At 37.2% G+C, this 18,116-nt stretch overlaps 1 protein-coding gene across 1 annotated transcript in view; it reads right to left on the bottom strand.

Annotated features, from left to right (window-relative positions):
- Nucleotides 1–7,967: 7,967 nt before the first annotated feature.
- Nucleotides 7,968–18,116, bottom strand: part of DNAH8 (dynein axonemal heavy chain 8) — a 129,477-nt gene continuing 119,328 nt past the window's right edge. Inside the window, exons 89-94 of the mRNA XM_040697634.2 lie at nucleotides 17,911–18,071; nucleotides 13,388–13,544; nucleotides 12,439–12,591; nucleotides 12,156–12,345; nucleotides 8,917–9,038; nucleotides 7,968–8,403 (exon numbers count right to left, since the gene is read on the bottom strand). Of these exons, the coding sequence (XP_040553568.1) occupies nucleotides 8,116–8,403; nucleotides 8,917–9,038; nucleotides 12,156–12,345; nucleotides 12,439–12,591; nucleotides 13,388–13,544; nucleotides 17,911–18,071 (1,071 nt within the window). The 3' untranslated portion in view covers nucleotides 7,968–8,115. The remainder of the gene's footprint in view (nucleotides 8,404–8,916; nucleotides 9,039–12,155; nucleotides 12,346–12,438; nucleotides 12,592–13,387; nucleotides 13,545–17,910; nucleotides 18,072–18,116) is intronic.

Consider the following 18,116-nt stretch of genomic DNA (forward strand, 5'->3'; position numbering starts at 1 on the left):
CCGCTTTTGTAGCGGCGGCGGAGGCGGGACCGGGGCCGGCCCAGCCCAGGTGCGGCCCGGGGCGCCTCGGGGAAGGAACAGAGCGGGAAAAGCGCCTCCGCCAGCCCCGTGCCCGCCTCTCAACTTCGGTTTGGAGAATCAGATTTCGTCTAAGCTCGGGTAGCGAGGTGGTCCTCGTGCTGTTCGCAGCGTAAAGTTTGATTACTTTTTAGTAACAGCAGATGCTGTTACCCGTTTATATCGGGAATTTTGAGAATCATAGAATCATTAGAGTTGGAAAAGACCCCTAAGATCATCTTATCCAACCGCCAGCCCACCCCCACCATGCCCACTGCCCACGTCCCTCAGTGCCACATCCACACGGCTCTTGAACACCTCCAGGGACGGTGACTGCACCACCTCTCTGTGCCTCACCATTCTTTCCAAGATATTTTTCCCAGTATCAGAGCTAGGTTTCTAAATTGAAGTCAAGGTACTAGTCAGCCCCAGTCAGCAGTAGGATGTGCAACTCAGCAAACGGGCTCTATGCTAACTCACGTATATTTGTTGAGATTATGCGCCAGCATCTGGAAGAAGAAACCATACAAAACCTCCCCATTTTAGCAGGGAATCTCAACTGAACTAAGAACAGGGGTAAAGATTTCAGATTGTTCTGTTAGATACTACTGGAATAGAAATTAGCTATTAATGATGTATATTAATTTCAAATGCATCACAGCCGGACTGATGCTTTGGGAATATAACTGATCACAGCACTGATGCTGTGAGATTATGACGTTACTTAGCATGTGGATTGCCAGCACAGCAGGTACGCTTCAGCAGCCAACTCCAGGCAGAACTTGTCATTTGTTGCCTGAAGCCTGGAAGGAGATTTCTTTCAACTGTCCAAAAGTGAGAGAAAATAAAAACTGGAAACAAAACAAAACAAAACCTTACTCCTAAAGAGGAGAGAAAGAACATCCCTCATGTTAGATAAAACTCCTGGTGTCTGCCTTAGACAGTGTTTTTTATATTGCTTGTTGAGATTAATTTTTCACTGTTCCAGTAAGAGAGATGCTCTGTTAGTATCAGAGAAGCATTTCCATCTCAGACATTGCTTGAGAATTAGGGAACAGTGAGGAGTGAAGAACTAAGATTAATTGTGGCCAAGTCCAAAGAGGAGACAGATTTTACAGAAATCCATGATCCCCTGGATTTAAAATGTTCAAGCCCTTACCTAATGTTTGCCTCAAAGGGATGAAGATAATGAGGCAGGAAAAACTCACCTATTTTGTCTCACCTCAAAGAAATTACACATAGATATGAGAAACTTCTGAAGAAATCTACATTACTGTTACCTGCAGTTATCACACCCTCAAAGGAAGCAAACAGAGGGAAAATCAGCAATACCAAACTGCTGAGAAGTGCAACTAGGAAAACAAAGTATTTGCTACAATTTTTGGAGGTTCTACTTCCCTGAAAGGCCAAGAGAAGACCCTGGCCCAAGTCAATATCTGACCTGAAGTCCAACACCTGACTCAATTTGGAAACACTTACTGGTCTTACCCTCTGGCACCTGAAGATGATGCTTGTTGCAGCTGCTCCCAGTAAGCCAACAAAAACACCGGGCAACTGAACAAGATATCCTCTAGCTTCATTCAGAGCAGGCAATTTGCTTGTTCCTAGAGCCCAGTTCTTCTTCTAGAGGAGGAGGAAGTGAAAAAGGGATTGTGACAGAAGAAATGTTGACTGACTTTATTCAAGAGATTTATCTATAAACAGTGAACTTTAAGCAGGTAAGTTTTTACTATGCCCATTTGGAAACTATTATTTCATTTCAGAAGACTGAAAAAAACACCTATTGACTGAAACCACTGTGATTAAAGAAAGGTTATTTTCTTAGAGATAGAAGGGTATTTGTCCAACAAATTCAAGTCTTCTTGGGAGGAGTGGATAATGATGAAAGTTGTCTCTAAAACCAAGCTCTATTGGTTTTTTGTTATATTTATTAGTGTGGTTTTTTTTTTTCAATACTAAAATCTAACTTAAACTTCTATCTGTGTTAATGTTAGAGAAAGGTAATCTCAAAATAGAGAGCTAAGAGGAACATTAAAATGATGCTATCTAAAATCGAAAGGAGCTGAGATTCTTTCAGCTTGAAAAATAGAGCTCAATGAGTTGAGAAAGCTTTGTCCAGCACCTTTTTGTTGGTTTTGTTTTGTTTGTTTTGTAGGACTGCAAATACTACTTGATGTATACGACTTCTGTAATTTCTTTTTCTTCCATTAATTCCTTCTACCTTACGTAAATTGGAAGTTGTAGGATATGAGGCTGCTGAGATATGGAGAGTTAGGTGTTATACTTGAGCTCCGGATTTACACGAAGAACGGAGGTAGATGCTGCTCTGTACAGCATTTAATGCAATGTAAGCATTGGCCGTGTGTCTGAAAGGCTGCTAGCTGCTTAGTCCTGCGGTTTGTAACTGTAGTGTGTAGCAGCAAGGAGGTGTCTGGGTTCATTCTTTTTCCTGCTAAGAGGAATTGTCAGTACGGGTCTTTGCAAGCTCAATAAAAGCTAAAACATCTGAAGTGAGGATCAATTTAGTCTGGAAATTCACCCTTTCAGTATTTTCTCAACAAGGAAAAACTTTGATACGGAGAAGGAAAATTGCCTTTATGTTTTGATTTATGTTTTGTATGATACTCATAACGCTGATCTTTTCTAAAGAGGCAGGGAGAGTGTCTGCCTTCTCAGCTGCTAGATGTTGAGCAGAGAGGACCTGGATTTCAACAAAAAAAGGTTGCCCAAATGCTGAGACAAGCATTTAGTAGCTTGTCTGCAACATCTGATGGATTTTTGGAGGCAAAAAATTATTTTGAAAGTGTGCAGAATATGTCTGTTGAGAAAGAGAGGTGATATCTTGTAGTCTAGAAGTTTTGATTTAAAAATATTCCCTGAATGAATGAATGAATGAGATGGGAAGTAGAGTTTATGGGTTTCCTATGTACTATCGCAGCTACCGTAAGTACTATGTAGTTAATATACAGGCTAAAATCTTTCTCTGGAAAGAATAGCCATTTACACTGATATATCTGTTCTTTTCACTTGAATTTTAAGTTTTGTTCTCACTTGTCCAGTAAGGAGAACACAGACTGCTAGCCACAGTGTCTTTTGAGGCCATAACTTTTCACATAATAAACATCCCCAATAAAAGAAGGTGATCCTAACCGTTCAATTCCATCCCTACACAGCACCTTCTCACAAATCCTGAAGATACGAGGAGGAAGGATAATTATCCGGGCATCTATTGGGCAAACAGTCATTCTACCTTTCAGTATCTGTTCAGATATTTTGCTTCGGTGATTAGGTAGCTACTTCAAAAAAAAAAAATTAAAATTTAGAGGAGCTTTAATTAGCTAATCTCTTGAACAACCACTTAACTAATCTGAATGTTGAAAAGAAATGGTTGTAGGAGGAATTGCTGATTAGTCAATATCAAATAATCATTTGAGTTGGAAGGGACCGTTAAAGGCCATTTGGTCCAACTCCTCTGCAAAGAACAGGAACACCTACAGCTACATCAGGTGCTCAGAGCCCCATCTAGCCTGACTCTGAGTGTCTCCAGGGATGGGGCATCCACCACCTCTCTGGTCAGCCTGTGCCAGTGACTCATAGCCCTTACTGTAAAAAACTTCTTCCTTACATCCAATCTAAATCACCCCTCCTCTCTTATGGCTCGAAACCATTTCCCCTTGTTATATCACAACAAAACCCTGCTAAAAAGTATGTCCCCTTCTTTCTTGTAGCCCCCCCTTAGATACTGAAAGGCTGCAATTGGGTCCCCTCCTTCTCCTTCCCTTTCTTGAATATTTAATAGAATCAATCAGAAACTACAGATATCCCCAAGGACTTCACTAGCATTTCTATAGTAAATTAGAAATTTTAGTAGAAATAGAGGCAGAAAAGTATATTGCATGTTATCAGTTGTTTTTCACCATTCTAACCTCTGCTATGTAAAGACTCATTTCTATTTCTGAAATCTGTTTCTGGACTTGACCTTTATAGTGGACTGTTGCAAAATTAAAACTAAACAACTTATACTGATGCATATCTCTTGTATTCTGAAAGCAGTATTAATCACTAGAGAAGGCACCTCATTTGGCTTTTATACAACTGGATTTACCTCAGGAATACTCTGTCTGTGTGGTGCAGATACATGAACAACATCTTAAAATGCCCGTTGTAGGCTGCATGCTGTCTGCCCCTGGAGCCAGTATCAGAGGCTTCTGAAAAAAAAAAAAACTGATCCAGAGACTTACCATAATCGTCCAATTATATTCCAATATTAAAATCAAAGAAGCAAAAAACAACAACAAACCAGCAGAAACAACAGTATACTTAAAACTGCAGTGTGCATGTTCTATACACTTGATTTACTTTTTATTATTTTACTACATGCATTAATGGACTTATACTTAAATACTACTGGTAAATGTTCTTCCAGAGTACTCAAAAATAATACTGAACTCAGCAGTAAGAATAGATGTAATCAGCATGAAATGAAATTACTGAACAGATCAAGAAAATCCTAGGTCTTTCCATAAAATGTTTCACCTTGAAAGTGAACATTCTGAATCCTTGAACAAATTTTAGTTACAAGCAACTGGAATCCTAAGGCAGAAATGGAAGAAAAATGCTTCTATGAAAATAATAAATCTTTTAAGTGAAAATTTAGCTGAAATGTTATCCTTTCGGAACAAGCTCATGTCCAATCAGTGATTTTGTGAGATATAGCAGGCTGAATAGAAAACATCTGGAATTCGAGTCTCATGAGGAGCAGCTGGGATCGTTCAGTCTAAAGAGGAAGCCCAGGGGAGATCTTATCGCTCTCTACAACTCCCTGAAAGGAGGTTGTAGCGAGGTGGGGTTGGCCTCTTCTCCCAGGTAACAGTGATAGGACAAGAGGTGATGGCCTTAAGTTGGACCAGAGGAGGTTTGGGTTGGATATTAGGAAGAATTTCTTCTCAGAAAGAGCAGTGATACACTGGAATGGGCTGTCCAGGGAGGTGTTTAAAAAAGGATAGATGTGGCACTGAGGGATACGGTCAGTGGGTAATATTGGTGATAGACGGATGGTTGGATGAGATGATTCTGTGATCTCTCTCCCCTTTCCCCTCAATTTTCAAATTATATTCCATAGTTTTCAATAATTTTATCTACTGTTATATAAAAGCTTACCATACAGCCATGCTTCAGACCTCTTGCAAATCATCACCTCAGAAAATTTCTGTGAAAAGTGATCGTCCTTGTCTCACCTGTTAGAATTTATCTCTGAAAATCAGAGGGAAAAGCTTTCTGCAAAATAGCTCCAATGAATGAAGAAAGAATAAGATAAGATAAAGACTGTGGACGTGCCCTCTAAATTAATTCTGGAGTAATTTTTCTACTCATTCTCACTCGTATATTCATGAGTGAGGCCCTTTTTGAGTCTGTATGTGGTGATGTTTGGTTTTGGTTTTCTTTTCTGGTGGGTTTGTGCTTTTGTTTTGTTTTTTTTCCTTTTTGTTTTAATCAGCTGTTAACTATTTCTATTTTGCTGATGGGGTATTCTTGCCTTTGTCAATTCAGGCAGCATAATACCATTGCACTACAGAAACAGTAGTATCTTGAATAGCAAATGCACATTAAAAAAAGATCAGGAAGTAACTTGAGGGAAAAACACATCAAGGTTAATTTAGCAATTTTAAAGCTTGTTCTGTATGTACAGAGCACTTCTGGGAGTGAAAGGTCATCCACTGAGATCCTGAATTCCCACAGATTATGTCAACTGTGAGGAATGTATTGATAGAAAAAAAAACACCAGACAGGCTCACAGAATATGGGCAAGGGTGAATGGAATGAGATAAACAGCTGTCAAGAACCTAATGCAATATATGAATTAGTGAAGAGCAGCAATACATTATTTACCTCTATCTTGATATTATACAGTTTGGAGACTGAAATCCTCTTCTGTTGCATAACTTGGGACATTATTAACTTACACATTTGCCTATATTTTCCCGTAGAGACTTTCAGGTATAACGTGGCAATGCACACCTTCCACGTGTGACAATGATTGCACGGTTACACACAGTTTCTGCACTGTAACGAAGCTGAAAGGCCAGACCAGGGAAGACATTTTAGGAATGAATAAACTAAGCTGTTGTGATGGTTTTGGATATGAGCTAAGATATTTTGTACTCTGAACAAGAATTTCTGTCTTCTCCTCCAGCACCAAATCCGTTGTCAATTAAAAGACTTGCAAATGATAATAATTGGCGCTGGGGTAAGGAAGCTTTTACCAAGATCAGGTGTCATTGAAAACCCTTTCCTTTGAGACCCAACACATTTGCACTGGTTCCATGACAGCCTTCTAGAAATGCAGCTCCTTTCAGGGTTTTAACAGTGCTGCCTTCTGAACAGAGTTTTCAGGTCAGTGTTGAGGAGCTAGGTCAGCGTGAACAGCATTTGCTGCTGCTAAGACTGCCTCAGAGTGACCTGTAACAAAAATCGAGACCTCTAATCCTTTTGGGGTTCAGTGGTATGAATCGCTACTACTTAGGACCACACAGCGTTTATCAGGTGGGCAGGCTCTTTGCTCAGGATGACAGCTGAGCTAATTGATATTTGGGACTTTCAATTTGGCTCCTCAGTATTTCGGCATTTTCAAAGGCAACTCAGGATTCAGGAAATTAATTTGGGAATGTGTCAAAAGGGGATCAGAAATACTCCCCGACTGTACCAAACCTAGTACTGCCAGCCAAGCAAAGGGAAAGGATTGTCCCACTCTGCTCTGTGCCGTGCAACCTCACTTTGAGTACTGTTACATTTGGATATGAGCAAGTCCACAGAGGGGAGAAAGAGAAGGGACTTTTTACTGAAATGCATTTGGAGATCTTCATTTTCACCATTTTGACATCACTTTTTATCTGTGTATTATATCTACCAGAGGATATCCTGGAATGGTGACTTCTAACAGACAGTAGAATGCCAGCTCAAGGAAGAGCTTTTACCATCCCACCAGATGCCCAAGGCCTTCATCAAGTAGTAGCTGCACTTTCCCACATCACACAGATTTGATCATTCCTAAACTGCAAAATGAAGAACATAGTCCAGTCACATAAGTGAAAAACTGCTGCCAAATAGAGGAATCTGAAGGAAGAACAAATCTGATGCAGATTACTAAAGAGAGTGTAGACTGCATCTCTTGTTTACTAATATGTGCATATAATTAGTGTAGTACTAATTATCTGTGGATAATTCATGGATATTTGTCAGATTTATCGGGAAATAATGCTGTGATAGCCACTGCCAGGATTCCAGCCTATGTTTTAGAGTTAAGGTGAAATGCAGGAAAATTATTGTAGTTATATAAATTGCTTCATTATTCCAACTGGAAAAGTATCTGTATTAACTAGCTGACACTGTTCTACTTCTACTATGTTCCTACACTGCTAAATTGAGCAGTGAAGTTCCTACATCCTGTCAGACGGTGTGGAAAAAACATTCTTGGTGTAATAACCTTGGTTTGCATAATCTATATAGTTTAACAAGAACAAGTAAACTGAAAAACTACAAGCAAAAAAAAAAATACGAAGCAAATACAGTTTTTTATCTTAGCTTCCCACACACTCTAAGAGAATCATACATTTATCATGCTGAGCCCAGGAATACCTGTATCTCAGAGAAGTTAAATTTTATTATGCCTTACGCTGTCTTCTGTTGTCATTATATCTTACTGAAACACAAACTAAAAGCTGTATATAAGAAAATGCAAAAAAGCTGTTTTTCTCTTTTTCCAGCTTAGCATTTTTTTTACGTTAATTGTATCATTTAAGCCTTTTTTTTTTTTTTTTGTAAGTAATATAATGGAAATATCAAAGACTTCATGCAATCAGTTAATTTAGTTTTAAGATAACGTTTTCAACATATCACCAAAGAGAAAAAAATTCATAAGCCAACAGTAAAAGCTTTATTGTATAATAACAGCTGGCCCCCAACTAAAAAGCAGAAGAATTACAGATGTAACTGGTTATATACTCTATATATAACTGTATGCTTTTTTTTACTTGGTTTGTTTCTGCTATGAAAAACATTTTACTTGATGTCACATAGGAGAGCCACTCCTCTCAAGATCCAATGGTCTGGAGGTACTACTGTCCTTAAATAGATCACTGTAATATAGTTCAGATCTGTTCTGCTGGGCTTCTTGTAAATTGGGCAAACGTAGAGCTTGGGATCTTTAGGACCAGTTGTATTAATAGCAAATATATGTACTACTGGCAGCTGGACAAAAAGCATCTTTGGTGTAGATTCAATGAGTTTACTGTTTCTTCTGTCCCAACCTGCTCCTTCCAAGTACAGTCCATGAATATATACGCCTTCCTGCGTGGACAATAAGGAGATATATATCACACAAAAGAAAACATCTGCTTTGTAAACTGAATAATTTGCATAAGGAAAGTATTCCGAAAGGAATACTTTTATAGGAAGAGTCTCTGACATTGAATCTTCCTAACCTATAAAATTAAATTATAATATCCTCCCTTTTCATGAGATAGTGCTACTGAAAATGATGGCAATAGAAGTTTATTAAAATCTATTCTGCATAAAATCTTGCTTGAAGTTTATTATATGTTCATTAAATGCACATCTTATTCTATGGCTGAAGATCATTTAAGAGAAATAGCCTTTTCTGAAGTAAATGGCTTTTAAATAATATTTTTTATAAATGCAAAAATACAGAAAAGATTTATAATTGTTAGTTATCTTCTAACTTGAGAATAAACAGTGAGGTGAAGAGGTTAGTAACTTTCCCTTTTAGCAATCCCAAATTACTGAGTTATACAAAATAAATACTGAAATGAATAGTAAAATATCTTTGCATGTCATACTTACAGAAGGAGGTGCTGTGATTTCTTCTTTGTTTTGCTTCAGCACTTCGTTATGTATTGTAACTGTATCTAAAGCCCAGCCTTTATGTGCTCGAGTAGCTTCCTGTCTCATTGCTGTTAGGAATCCTTGAAAAATTAAACCATAGATTTTGTATATGTCTCACATGGCAAAGAAATTTTGCTTAAAATGTGTATGGTTCTACCCTCAATGTCATAGGCAGATATTCAAAGTTCTAGTGAAACCAAGCACCTTAACTAAGGATAACAAACTTTTATTTGCCACCTTTTCGTTCCTGTTTTGGCCCCACAGAAGTCACTGCAGGGACAAACATTTTTAAATGGCACACAATACAGTTTTTGTTGGCTGAATAATTCAGTAGCTGAGAAAATGTTTGCTCAGGATACTGACTTGCTTATTATCATTATGTTATCCACTACAAGATCAAGGGCAGATTTGTGCTTCAAGAAATAATCTGAGGATAGGTGAGCATATACTGATGTAAAGGCAACTTAGGAAAAAGTTTTTAGTTTGTTGTTGTTGTTATTGTTGTTGTTTGTTTTTGTTTTAATGGACAATGTAGAAAGATATAATAAATTTCAAAAATGCAAAATTTCAAGGATGGAAAGCCAAAGGTGAGTCTGAAGTGATAGTGCGAATGACTGTATGCATGGGGAATCTAAATAAGTCAGTGTTTATAAAGGATTATTATTTTGTTAGTGAGGAAAAGGAAGAAATAAGGGTAGAGGATGACATAAGCGGTAGGTAGGAGACTTTCAGAGTATTGTTTTGAGTAGACTTTGCAGAGCTTTGCAATGAAAAAAGGTTTGAGAGGTGAAGGGGAACTTTGGATGTGTTATAATAGAAAAAGCCATGGAAGTGAAAGACATGTAGAAACAACCAGGTATTTACTACAGGTGTCTCAGAATATGGTAGCCACCAATATAGAACAATAGCTGCTATTTTCTGCTGCCAGACGAAGTACTACTTGGAGTTGTCAGAAGGAGACTGAGGAAAATGGAGAAAAGTTAACACAGAGAACTACATGCTTGAGAGTGATTACTATAAAGTATTAAAGATGGAATGGCATCAGTTCCTACTTGATGGGGCATAAAGAAAAGAAAGACTAGCATTTTGAATGCTGTTGAGTGTGTAAAAAGAGAAACCACTGAATGAAATACTGACAAGCCAGGAAGGAAACCATGACAGTACACAGTCATGAAGTGGAAGGCAGCAATTCCAGATGTAAGAAGTTCAACTAGAAGCTGTGTCACAGCTGAAATATTCATATGTGTTGCAAACATAATGTAGTGCATAAAATGAACATGTAATAATTTCCTCAAATACTATCTATTCTAATACAAATAAAACAGCTTGATCTAAGTCTCTAAATTTCTCTAGAATTAATAATATCTGTAATAATATATGAAATTTTATCTTTTATAAGCCTGTTGAAGTGCAGTGTTTACTTAATGGAACTCTTACTGCATCACCGCAAACATTCACTCTCTCGTAATAATTATAATTTATAGATGGCAAATGCTGATACTTGCCAAAACATCACAACAGATTTTAAACACAATCATTGGTGAGACTTCATAATATTATACAGATTTTTTTCCAATAAACTGATAAAATATACTCCTCTTATTTTAACATTATAATGTATTTGCCAATACCATGATCGATTTAGAGCTGGATTCCCCATTGCAATCAGTCTGTGTTTACTTGCAATGGCAGTACAAGGTAGTCCAATTGCTGAATTGCCTTACTCCAGTCAATTTTTAAATTTTAATTTGTGATTTGATTTACTCAGTTTCCTGCCGAGCTGTATTATTAATACAGCAACTATACCATGCTCTTATCCCATAGTGCACCATCTATGCTTAGCAGACTACTTTCTCGGTTTCCAGTACTAGTAATTTAGAACAGAGAAATTTAAGCAATCATCAGCTTCAAGATGGTCTTTGTGCTGGGGTTAGCTCTTAGGCTAAGTATTTTCTTTAATCAAAAGAATCTGTTCCATTATCATCATTTATACTATTTTTTTGATTATCATCACACATATGCTCTTGTGCACTCATTGGAGATCAGTGCACTCACCAGCTATGCTATTTATGATATAAATGGTGTGATGTTTTGACTGACATCTCAAAACAATCTTTTAACAATAATCATGATGCTCTCCAGGCACCTTAACTATTTCTGCGTGCAACTCTAAAAAAGACTTGTATTTTACAGTCCTAGTCATAAAGAGATCAGTAAGAATGGAAGCATTACAACTCATAAGATGGTCAGGAATTCATAGATAAATCCTAATGAAAAAAAATTGTAGCTGTTACATGTGAGAAATTTTCCATGGGCATTTTGTATGGGTAATTGTGTAGGCTAAAATATATTATTCTGCAAACATACGTCTAAAAAGGTAACATTCTTTGTTAACCATGAAGATGGTTATCATTGGTTTTTGTTCCTCTCAATAAAAATATCAAGCTGTAACAGACAACGATAGATCATGTTTACTTGTACTTTGCAATATATCTTCAGTGAATTTGAACAAACTGTATGTTAAACAGAAACACTGTGAAAATGACAGTGAAAGATGACAATGGAAGGTAGGCAGTTCTGTTTGAGTTGTATATTGCTACTGTACAGTGTAAACAGAACCTATTGCTCTAGACTCTTTCATACTTCTAACTTGCACTTTGGAAATGGATTAAGAGTTTGAAGCCACAGGAAAAGCAGGAAAAATACATTTTCTACAGAAGGTCTTTCATTCTTTGCTACAATATGCCAACAAGATAAAGCACTGTACTTGTTAGCTGTGTGCTTTTTTCTTTTAATGTAAAAAACTGTGTCTGTGGGTCAGACCAGATGACCATCTGTACCAGCATCCTGTCTCTAGAAAAAAGGAAGATGCTTACTAACATAACATTAGAACAGACAAAATGACTCATAAAACCTTTCCCTTCTGTGTTCTTCCAAATTCTGGCAATGTGGAACTTAGGAATCTCCCAGCTTGAAGGCTGAGTTTAGACAATCATGTTCATAGCTGCCTTTGAACTTAGTTTCCCATGACTTTGTCTAATATCTTTTTTTGAATTCGTTTATAACTTCCTCTTCTACAACATATTCTGACAATAATGAAAAAAAAAATCCTTTCTAGGTGTAATATTAAATTAGACATATAGTAAAACCCATTAAATTATGGTAAATACATTACTCAAATCCTTTCAGTACTCTACCTTGTGGATTAAAGAATCCAGTCATCCAAAACACATTTGGTCTTCCTTCAAATATCCAAGTAGAGAATTGAGTATTTCTTTCCAGAAATTCAGTAAACCAGAAGCCCAGTGTTGAAGAATCCCAAGATACTCTTTTCCATACTTGAGGAATTCGAGCATCATACATATTATCCAGTGCATCTCTCAAATTCTGAAGGAGTGAAATGATAACATATGATCTAGAGCCATCAAGGTAATAGCTTAAATAGAATATTCCATTCATAATAGATGCATTTATACTTGCCTCGCTCATAATAATAGTCCCTTCTATGGCTAATTTAAGATCATTCAAACTGTTGCGGACTACTGTGATAACTTTTTGCATTCTGTCAATTTCTTGTCGAAGAAAAATATTCATAGAGTTGAGTTGTCCCATTTTAATTAAACGAGCTTTTACCTAAAATACAGATGGCCAGAAGAATGAATTTAGTTAAATATGAAATCACAGAATCACAGAATGGCCTGTGTTGGAAGGGACCTCAAGGATCATGAATCTCCAACCCCCCTGCCAGGCAGGGCCACCAACCTCCCCATTTACTAGACCAGGCTGCCCAGGGCCCCATCCAACCTGGCCTTGAACACCTCCAGGGACAGGACATCTACAACCTCTCTGGGCAGCCCGTTCCAGCACCTCACCACTCTCCTTGTAAAGAACTTATGTTAATAAGGAAGAAATGTTAAGATACTGTGAAATGGTGTTGTCTTATACAACAATATAACTCTTTGTTTGAGAAAGACAAACTGTAGACTTGTACTTTGAATTACTTAACTAAAAATTTCCACCTTAAAAGCATTGCAGGTTTTTTTTTGTTTGGTTGTTTTTTTTTTTCTGGGTTTTTTTTTTTTTTTTTTTTGGTCTGATACTACCTAATTACTCATGCCGTAGACCAAGACAACCTGGAAGGACCCAGGAGACTGCTGTCACAAAAAGATTATTTTTTGTTGTTTTCACATCTAGCTGTGGCAAGCACAGTCTCCAGACACATCTCCATCATCTTTTTGCAGTGATAGAGATAATGTTGATTTCTTGCTTGAATATGATATTGAATGAATTTAACAAGGTTTTTTGTGCTTTTTTTTTGGGGGGGGGGGGGGGGGGGGGGGGGAAGCACGGAGGTGAAGAGAGAAGTTGGTCTCCTATGTGAAAACTGAACAGAGAAAGAATAATATGAAAGCCACTGAGGTGAGCTTGCCTCATGAGGTATATAATCCGGAGGAAGTTTCTCTAGCATATCTTCAGCTAAACGATAAACAATTGCTTCACGAGTTTCTCCAGGTCCTGCACCACTTTCTTTAGGCTGAATATTGGTAATAGTATCTAGAACATCAGCTGCTGTGTTACTTTGGTATCTGCAAGGATAAGAAACGTGTTATAAATTACAGAGGGTTTTTTAATAGTTAAAACGTATACTTGGTAGAACACAAAATTTCAAAGTGCAGAAAAAACATACTGTGTCAGCAGGTTAATTTGAAACTCTCAACACAAATTGTTTTCCTGTGTTTACTGCCCCAAGCTGAACACACTCTTTGCGGACAATTTTTGGCTTTGTGTGACTGTAAAGAATCTGCTCTGCCATCCATCCATCCTGTTACACACTTGTTGTTTTCCTAATTCAGAGCCAACAAAAAGAGAGTGTTCCAGAGGCGGCTACTTAACCTCTGAGAAAATGAAACAGCAGAAAAACTTATCACATGATTTCTAGGGATTCTAGTTTTGTGATAAGAAAGAATATTTATTTCTTTTAGATGCTTCTTAAAAGAGGAATGCAGATGACGGAAAAGGTGGAGGCATAACTGCACACTGCCTCTTCATTAATTAGAACATTCATTCTTCCTTGAGGCATTATTTCAAGATTAATTATAAAAGCTGCTAGATTTATAACACTGGAGATTAAAACCTTCTATTTCATAGTACAGCATGGGCAATGCTAATGTAAATTTATGTTCTTAATCGATACAAAAAAAGCATAGCATTAATGCTAAAAGATAGTAGAGCACGTCTGTTCTTCAACACAAGTAGAACCACAGAAGTACTTCTGTTATAATGCTATCAAGTGGCATAGCTTTCTGACAGGCTGTAAGAAAGCAAGCATAAAGTTGATCTGTTCATATTTCAGTGGTGGCATTGTCTACTTTTACCTTACGGTATAACGTACGTGAGGAACATACAGCCTTGGTCTGACTCAGAACATAAATTTATTACAACTCAAAGCATAATTTTACATGCCAGTTTTACTTTTCAACCTTCATCTGACATCCATCCCTCTTATTACTTTGTCATACATAATTATATAAGAAATGAAACCAAGGATTATTCCACAGGCTAGAACATATGAACTCATAAAGAAAGTATCTAAGATTGAAGATAGTGTCATAAGACTACAGAAGCTAGATACTGTGCATTTCAACAAAAACTTTTTTGAATTCAATTATAACACGATAAATCAGAAAAAATATAAGAAATTCTACTGACACTTTGCCTCTCAGAGGATATAATTTCTGCTTCTGAATGTAAAAATGGTGGGGCTCTCATGGTTTTTAATAACATTTGACTTTAGATTCAAAACTCACAAGCTGTTTTCCATTTATACCCCTTCATTTTAAAAATGATATAATTATTCAAGACTACATACTATCATAGAAGTTGGATAAAACAAGATTTCTTTAGGACTTGTGATTTTGTTCCTAATTTTGGTACTACAGCAGTGCTTTTAACCCCTTCTCTGTGTCTCAAGGACCACACAACTACTGGCAGAATAGCTATAAACCTTTTCCTCATACCGCAAGTTCCATGATTATTATGTTAATTAAAAACTAAAATATAAAAATGTTCTTTCTCTATGTCGAAAAAAAATAGAAACTATCTTATGCAAACTTTAGGGAAAAGTAGATAATATAGAGCAGTTTTTGAAAGATATACACAAAGTAGAAATCTCAACGGGAAGTAATACTCCTTTCTCTAATGACGTAAGGTTGGAATCTTCTGGAAAGAAGGAAAAATGACCTGAATCATCTGGAGAATCTGCTTCTCACAGAGACAGAGTTTTGTCTCAACAGACTATCACAGGTCGATAGCTGGAATCTATGCCATTAGAAATATTTTGTACTGGAAATTGAAGCTAAGAGAAAATGTAGTTTGAAAGAAATATTACCTAGAATTTGTGTAGAAAACAGCAATAAAATTGCAACATAATATTTAAAAGCTTACATTCACCAATGAAGGGAGAATGGGAGATTGTATTGTTTTCAGATAGCAGATGACAGCTTGCAGTAATTCATTTAGATTTAAGGCTTCAGTATGGAACCAGTTGGTGAAGGGAGTTTGAGGGAAGATGGTCAGGATATTACTTGCCTACTCAGGTACCTGTTAACAACACTGCTTTTGCAGGATTCAGATAGTAAGTTAAAAATACTGCAGTGACTGCAGATGTTAAACTCAAGTGGACGAAGATACTGACATTCAGCGAAATCTTAGAGTTGGAAAACTTGGATCAAACTTTTGACTGATCTTGAAAACTGTTCCACTAAACCAGTGGTATATAGGGTCTTTATCATCTTTGGTAATCATAACATGGAGAGGTCTTGGCTGTCTCAGTGTTCCAATGCCCAGTTAGTTTTCTGCATAGAATCATAGAATGGCTTCGGTTGGAAGGGATCCCAAGGATCACCAGGCCTGCCACAGGTAGGGCCAGCAACCTCCAGATCTGCTGCTAGACCAGGCTGCCCAGGGCCCCATGCAACCTGGGCCTCCAGGGACAGAGCATACACAGCTTCTCTGGCAGACTGTTCCAGCACCTCGCTACTTGGTGAAAAACTGCCCTCTGACAGCCAATCTAAACCTTCCCTCCTTGAGCTTAAAACCATTCCCCTTTGTCCTGTCACTGTCTATCCTGGTAAAAAGTTGATTCTTCTGTTAATAATCCCCTTTTAAATATTGGAAGGCTGCAATGAGGTCTCCTCACAGCCTTCTCTTCACATTGGACAAGCCCGGCTCCTGCAGCCTGTCTTCACATGGGAGGTACTCCTGGTCACCTTTGCAGCCCTCCTCTGGACCCTCTCCAACGGCTCCATGTCTTTCCTGTATTAGGGGCCCCAGACCTGGATGCAGTACTTCAGTTGGGGCCCTCATGAGGGCAAAGTAGAGAGGGACAATCACCTCCCTGTCCCCGCTGGCCAGTCCTCTTCTGATGGAGCCCAGGATACCACTGGCTTTCCAAGCATAAGGTATTTTAAGGAGAATTTGAATGCAGCTTTTTATATGAAAGGAGAATTTGAATGCAGCTTTTTATATGAATTACACAGGCTGTGTGTAAAAGACAAAATTCAGCCAGGCATGCACATGTACAGAGTTGCCTATAACATTCTGTGCTAAGACATGGAGAAAAGCATAAAACCATTGATAAACCTTCCCCTAACTCTAGAGGAATATGTAAAAAAGAAATCTCAAAACAAACAAACAAACAAAAAAACAAACAGAAGTATTATAGTATCAGGAATAAGATGACGTGCCAAGTGGGGGAAAAAAAAAAAAGAAATCAATACTAGAGATAAATGAACTAACTGTTTCTACTCACTAAAGCTCTCTCAGTATTGTTAGTCTCAAGTTTCCTCCAATAAATTACTCCTCCCCTATAAGCCTAATTTCAGGGCCAAATCGTGCCTCTCCTTAGAGCTTTGTTTAGTTCTGAATTAAATCTTGGTCTTTCTTTAACCAGTTATGGAAGGGAGATCTTGCAAGTATGAAAGAATGACTTTAAACAGAAAGAAATACAGTGAGTCTGCTTTTCGTTTACTTTCCTCAGAAATACATATTTACCACAGTAGGTACACGGTGGAGGCGACAATAAAATTGTGTATTGTTCTCACAGTATCTTTATAAATCTGATATTTTTATATTGTATCAGCATCTCTAAGTTGAGACTGAAAAGTTCTGGGAAGTTATTGTTTTGCCCAAAAATGCTAGAAAATTTTAGGTTTTCACAATATTCAGGCACTTAAATAATATTTGCCATGCTTTAAAAAGTTGTATTAAGAAACAGTGAATAAGAACGTGTTGAAAATGCAATAATTCATGGCATAATTAAGAACTTCAGTAAAAAAAAAAAAATCATAACCTTTTGTAGGGTATTTAGCACTAGAAGAAAATAAAAGCTAAGTGTAACAAATATTATTTAAGATTGAAAAAAGAATTAAGTCAATGATGAAATTTTAAATTGAATTAATATTTGGTGAGATTGAAAAGCCTCTTTTAAATAACGGGAATGACAGGCATGATGGCAGTAAAAAGTTGTAGTTACACGCAAAGGCATACTGTAAACCAAATGACAATCCAGAGAATCATCTAACAATAGCGTACAGAAAAAAACAATGGAACAGCACAAGGCAAACATTGGAAAATTTCTCTAGTTGAAGTGTATAAATCCTATATTGTATTTCAATAGATATTTCATAATGCTTTCATATTTAAAATTTAAAAAAGCACATAAAAAAAAACCACTAATAAATGAGAGTAAATTCTGACTACTTTAAAAGAATATGTAAAACGTACCTGAAGATACTGCATTCATAGTCATGTACATGCATATGAAGTGTTCTACCTCAATAGTGAAACTCACATGAATCCTAGATAACTCTTGAAAAATAGATATCTTGCAGAGATTTTGTTTCTTAATACTAAATAAGAGCCACTAGTTTCAATATATTGAGTGCCACTTACGTAATATCAGCATTAGGATGGAGACCAAAGACCTTTGGGCTATCCACAGCAGGTAGTGACTGGATGTATTCAAAATACTGGTCCACGGTTTTGCACACTGGAATTTTATATCCAGTGTAAAAACAGAAAGCGCTGTCAAACATCTTTTCATTAAACCACACCTGTGCAAAATCCAGAGGAAAAAGTACATTATTTTGCTCCTTAGA

This window comes from Gallus gallus, chromosome 3 (assembly GCF_016699485.2).
Source record: "Gallus gallus isolate bGalGal1 chromosome 3, bGalGal1.mat.broiler.GRCg7b, whole genome shotgun sequence".
NCBI classification, from domain to species: domain Eukaryota; kingdom Metazoa; phylum Chordata; class Aves; order Galliformes; family Phasianidae; genus Gallus; species Gallus gallus.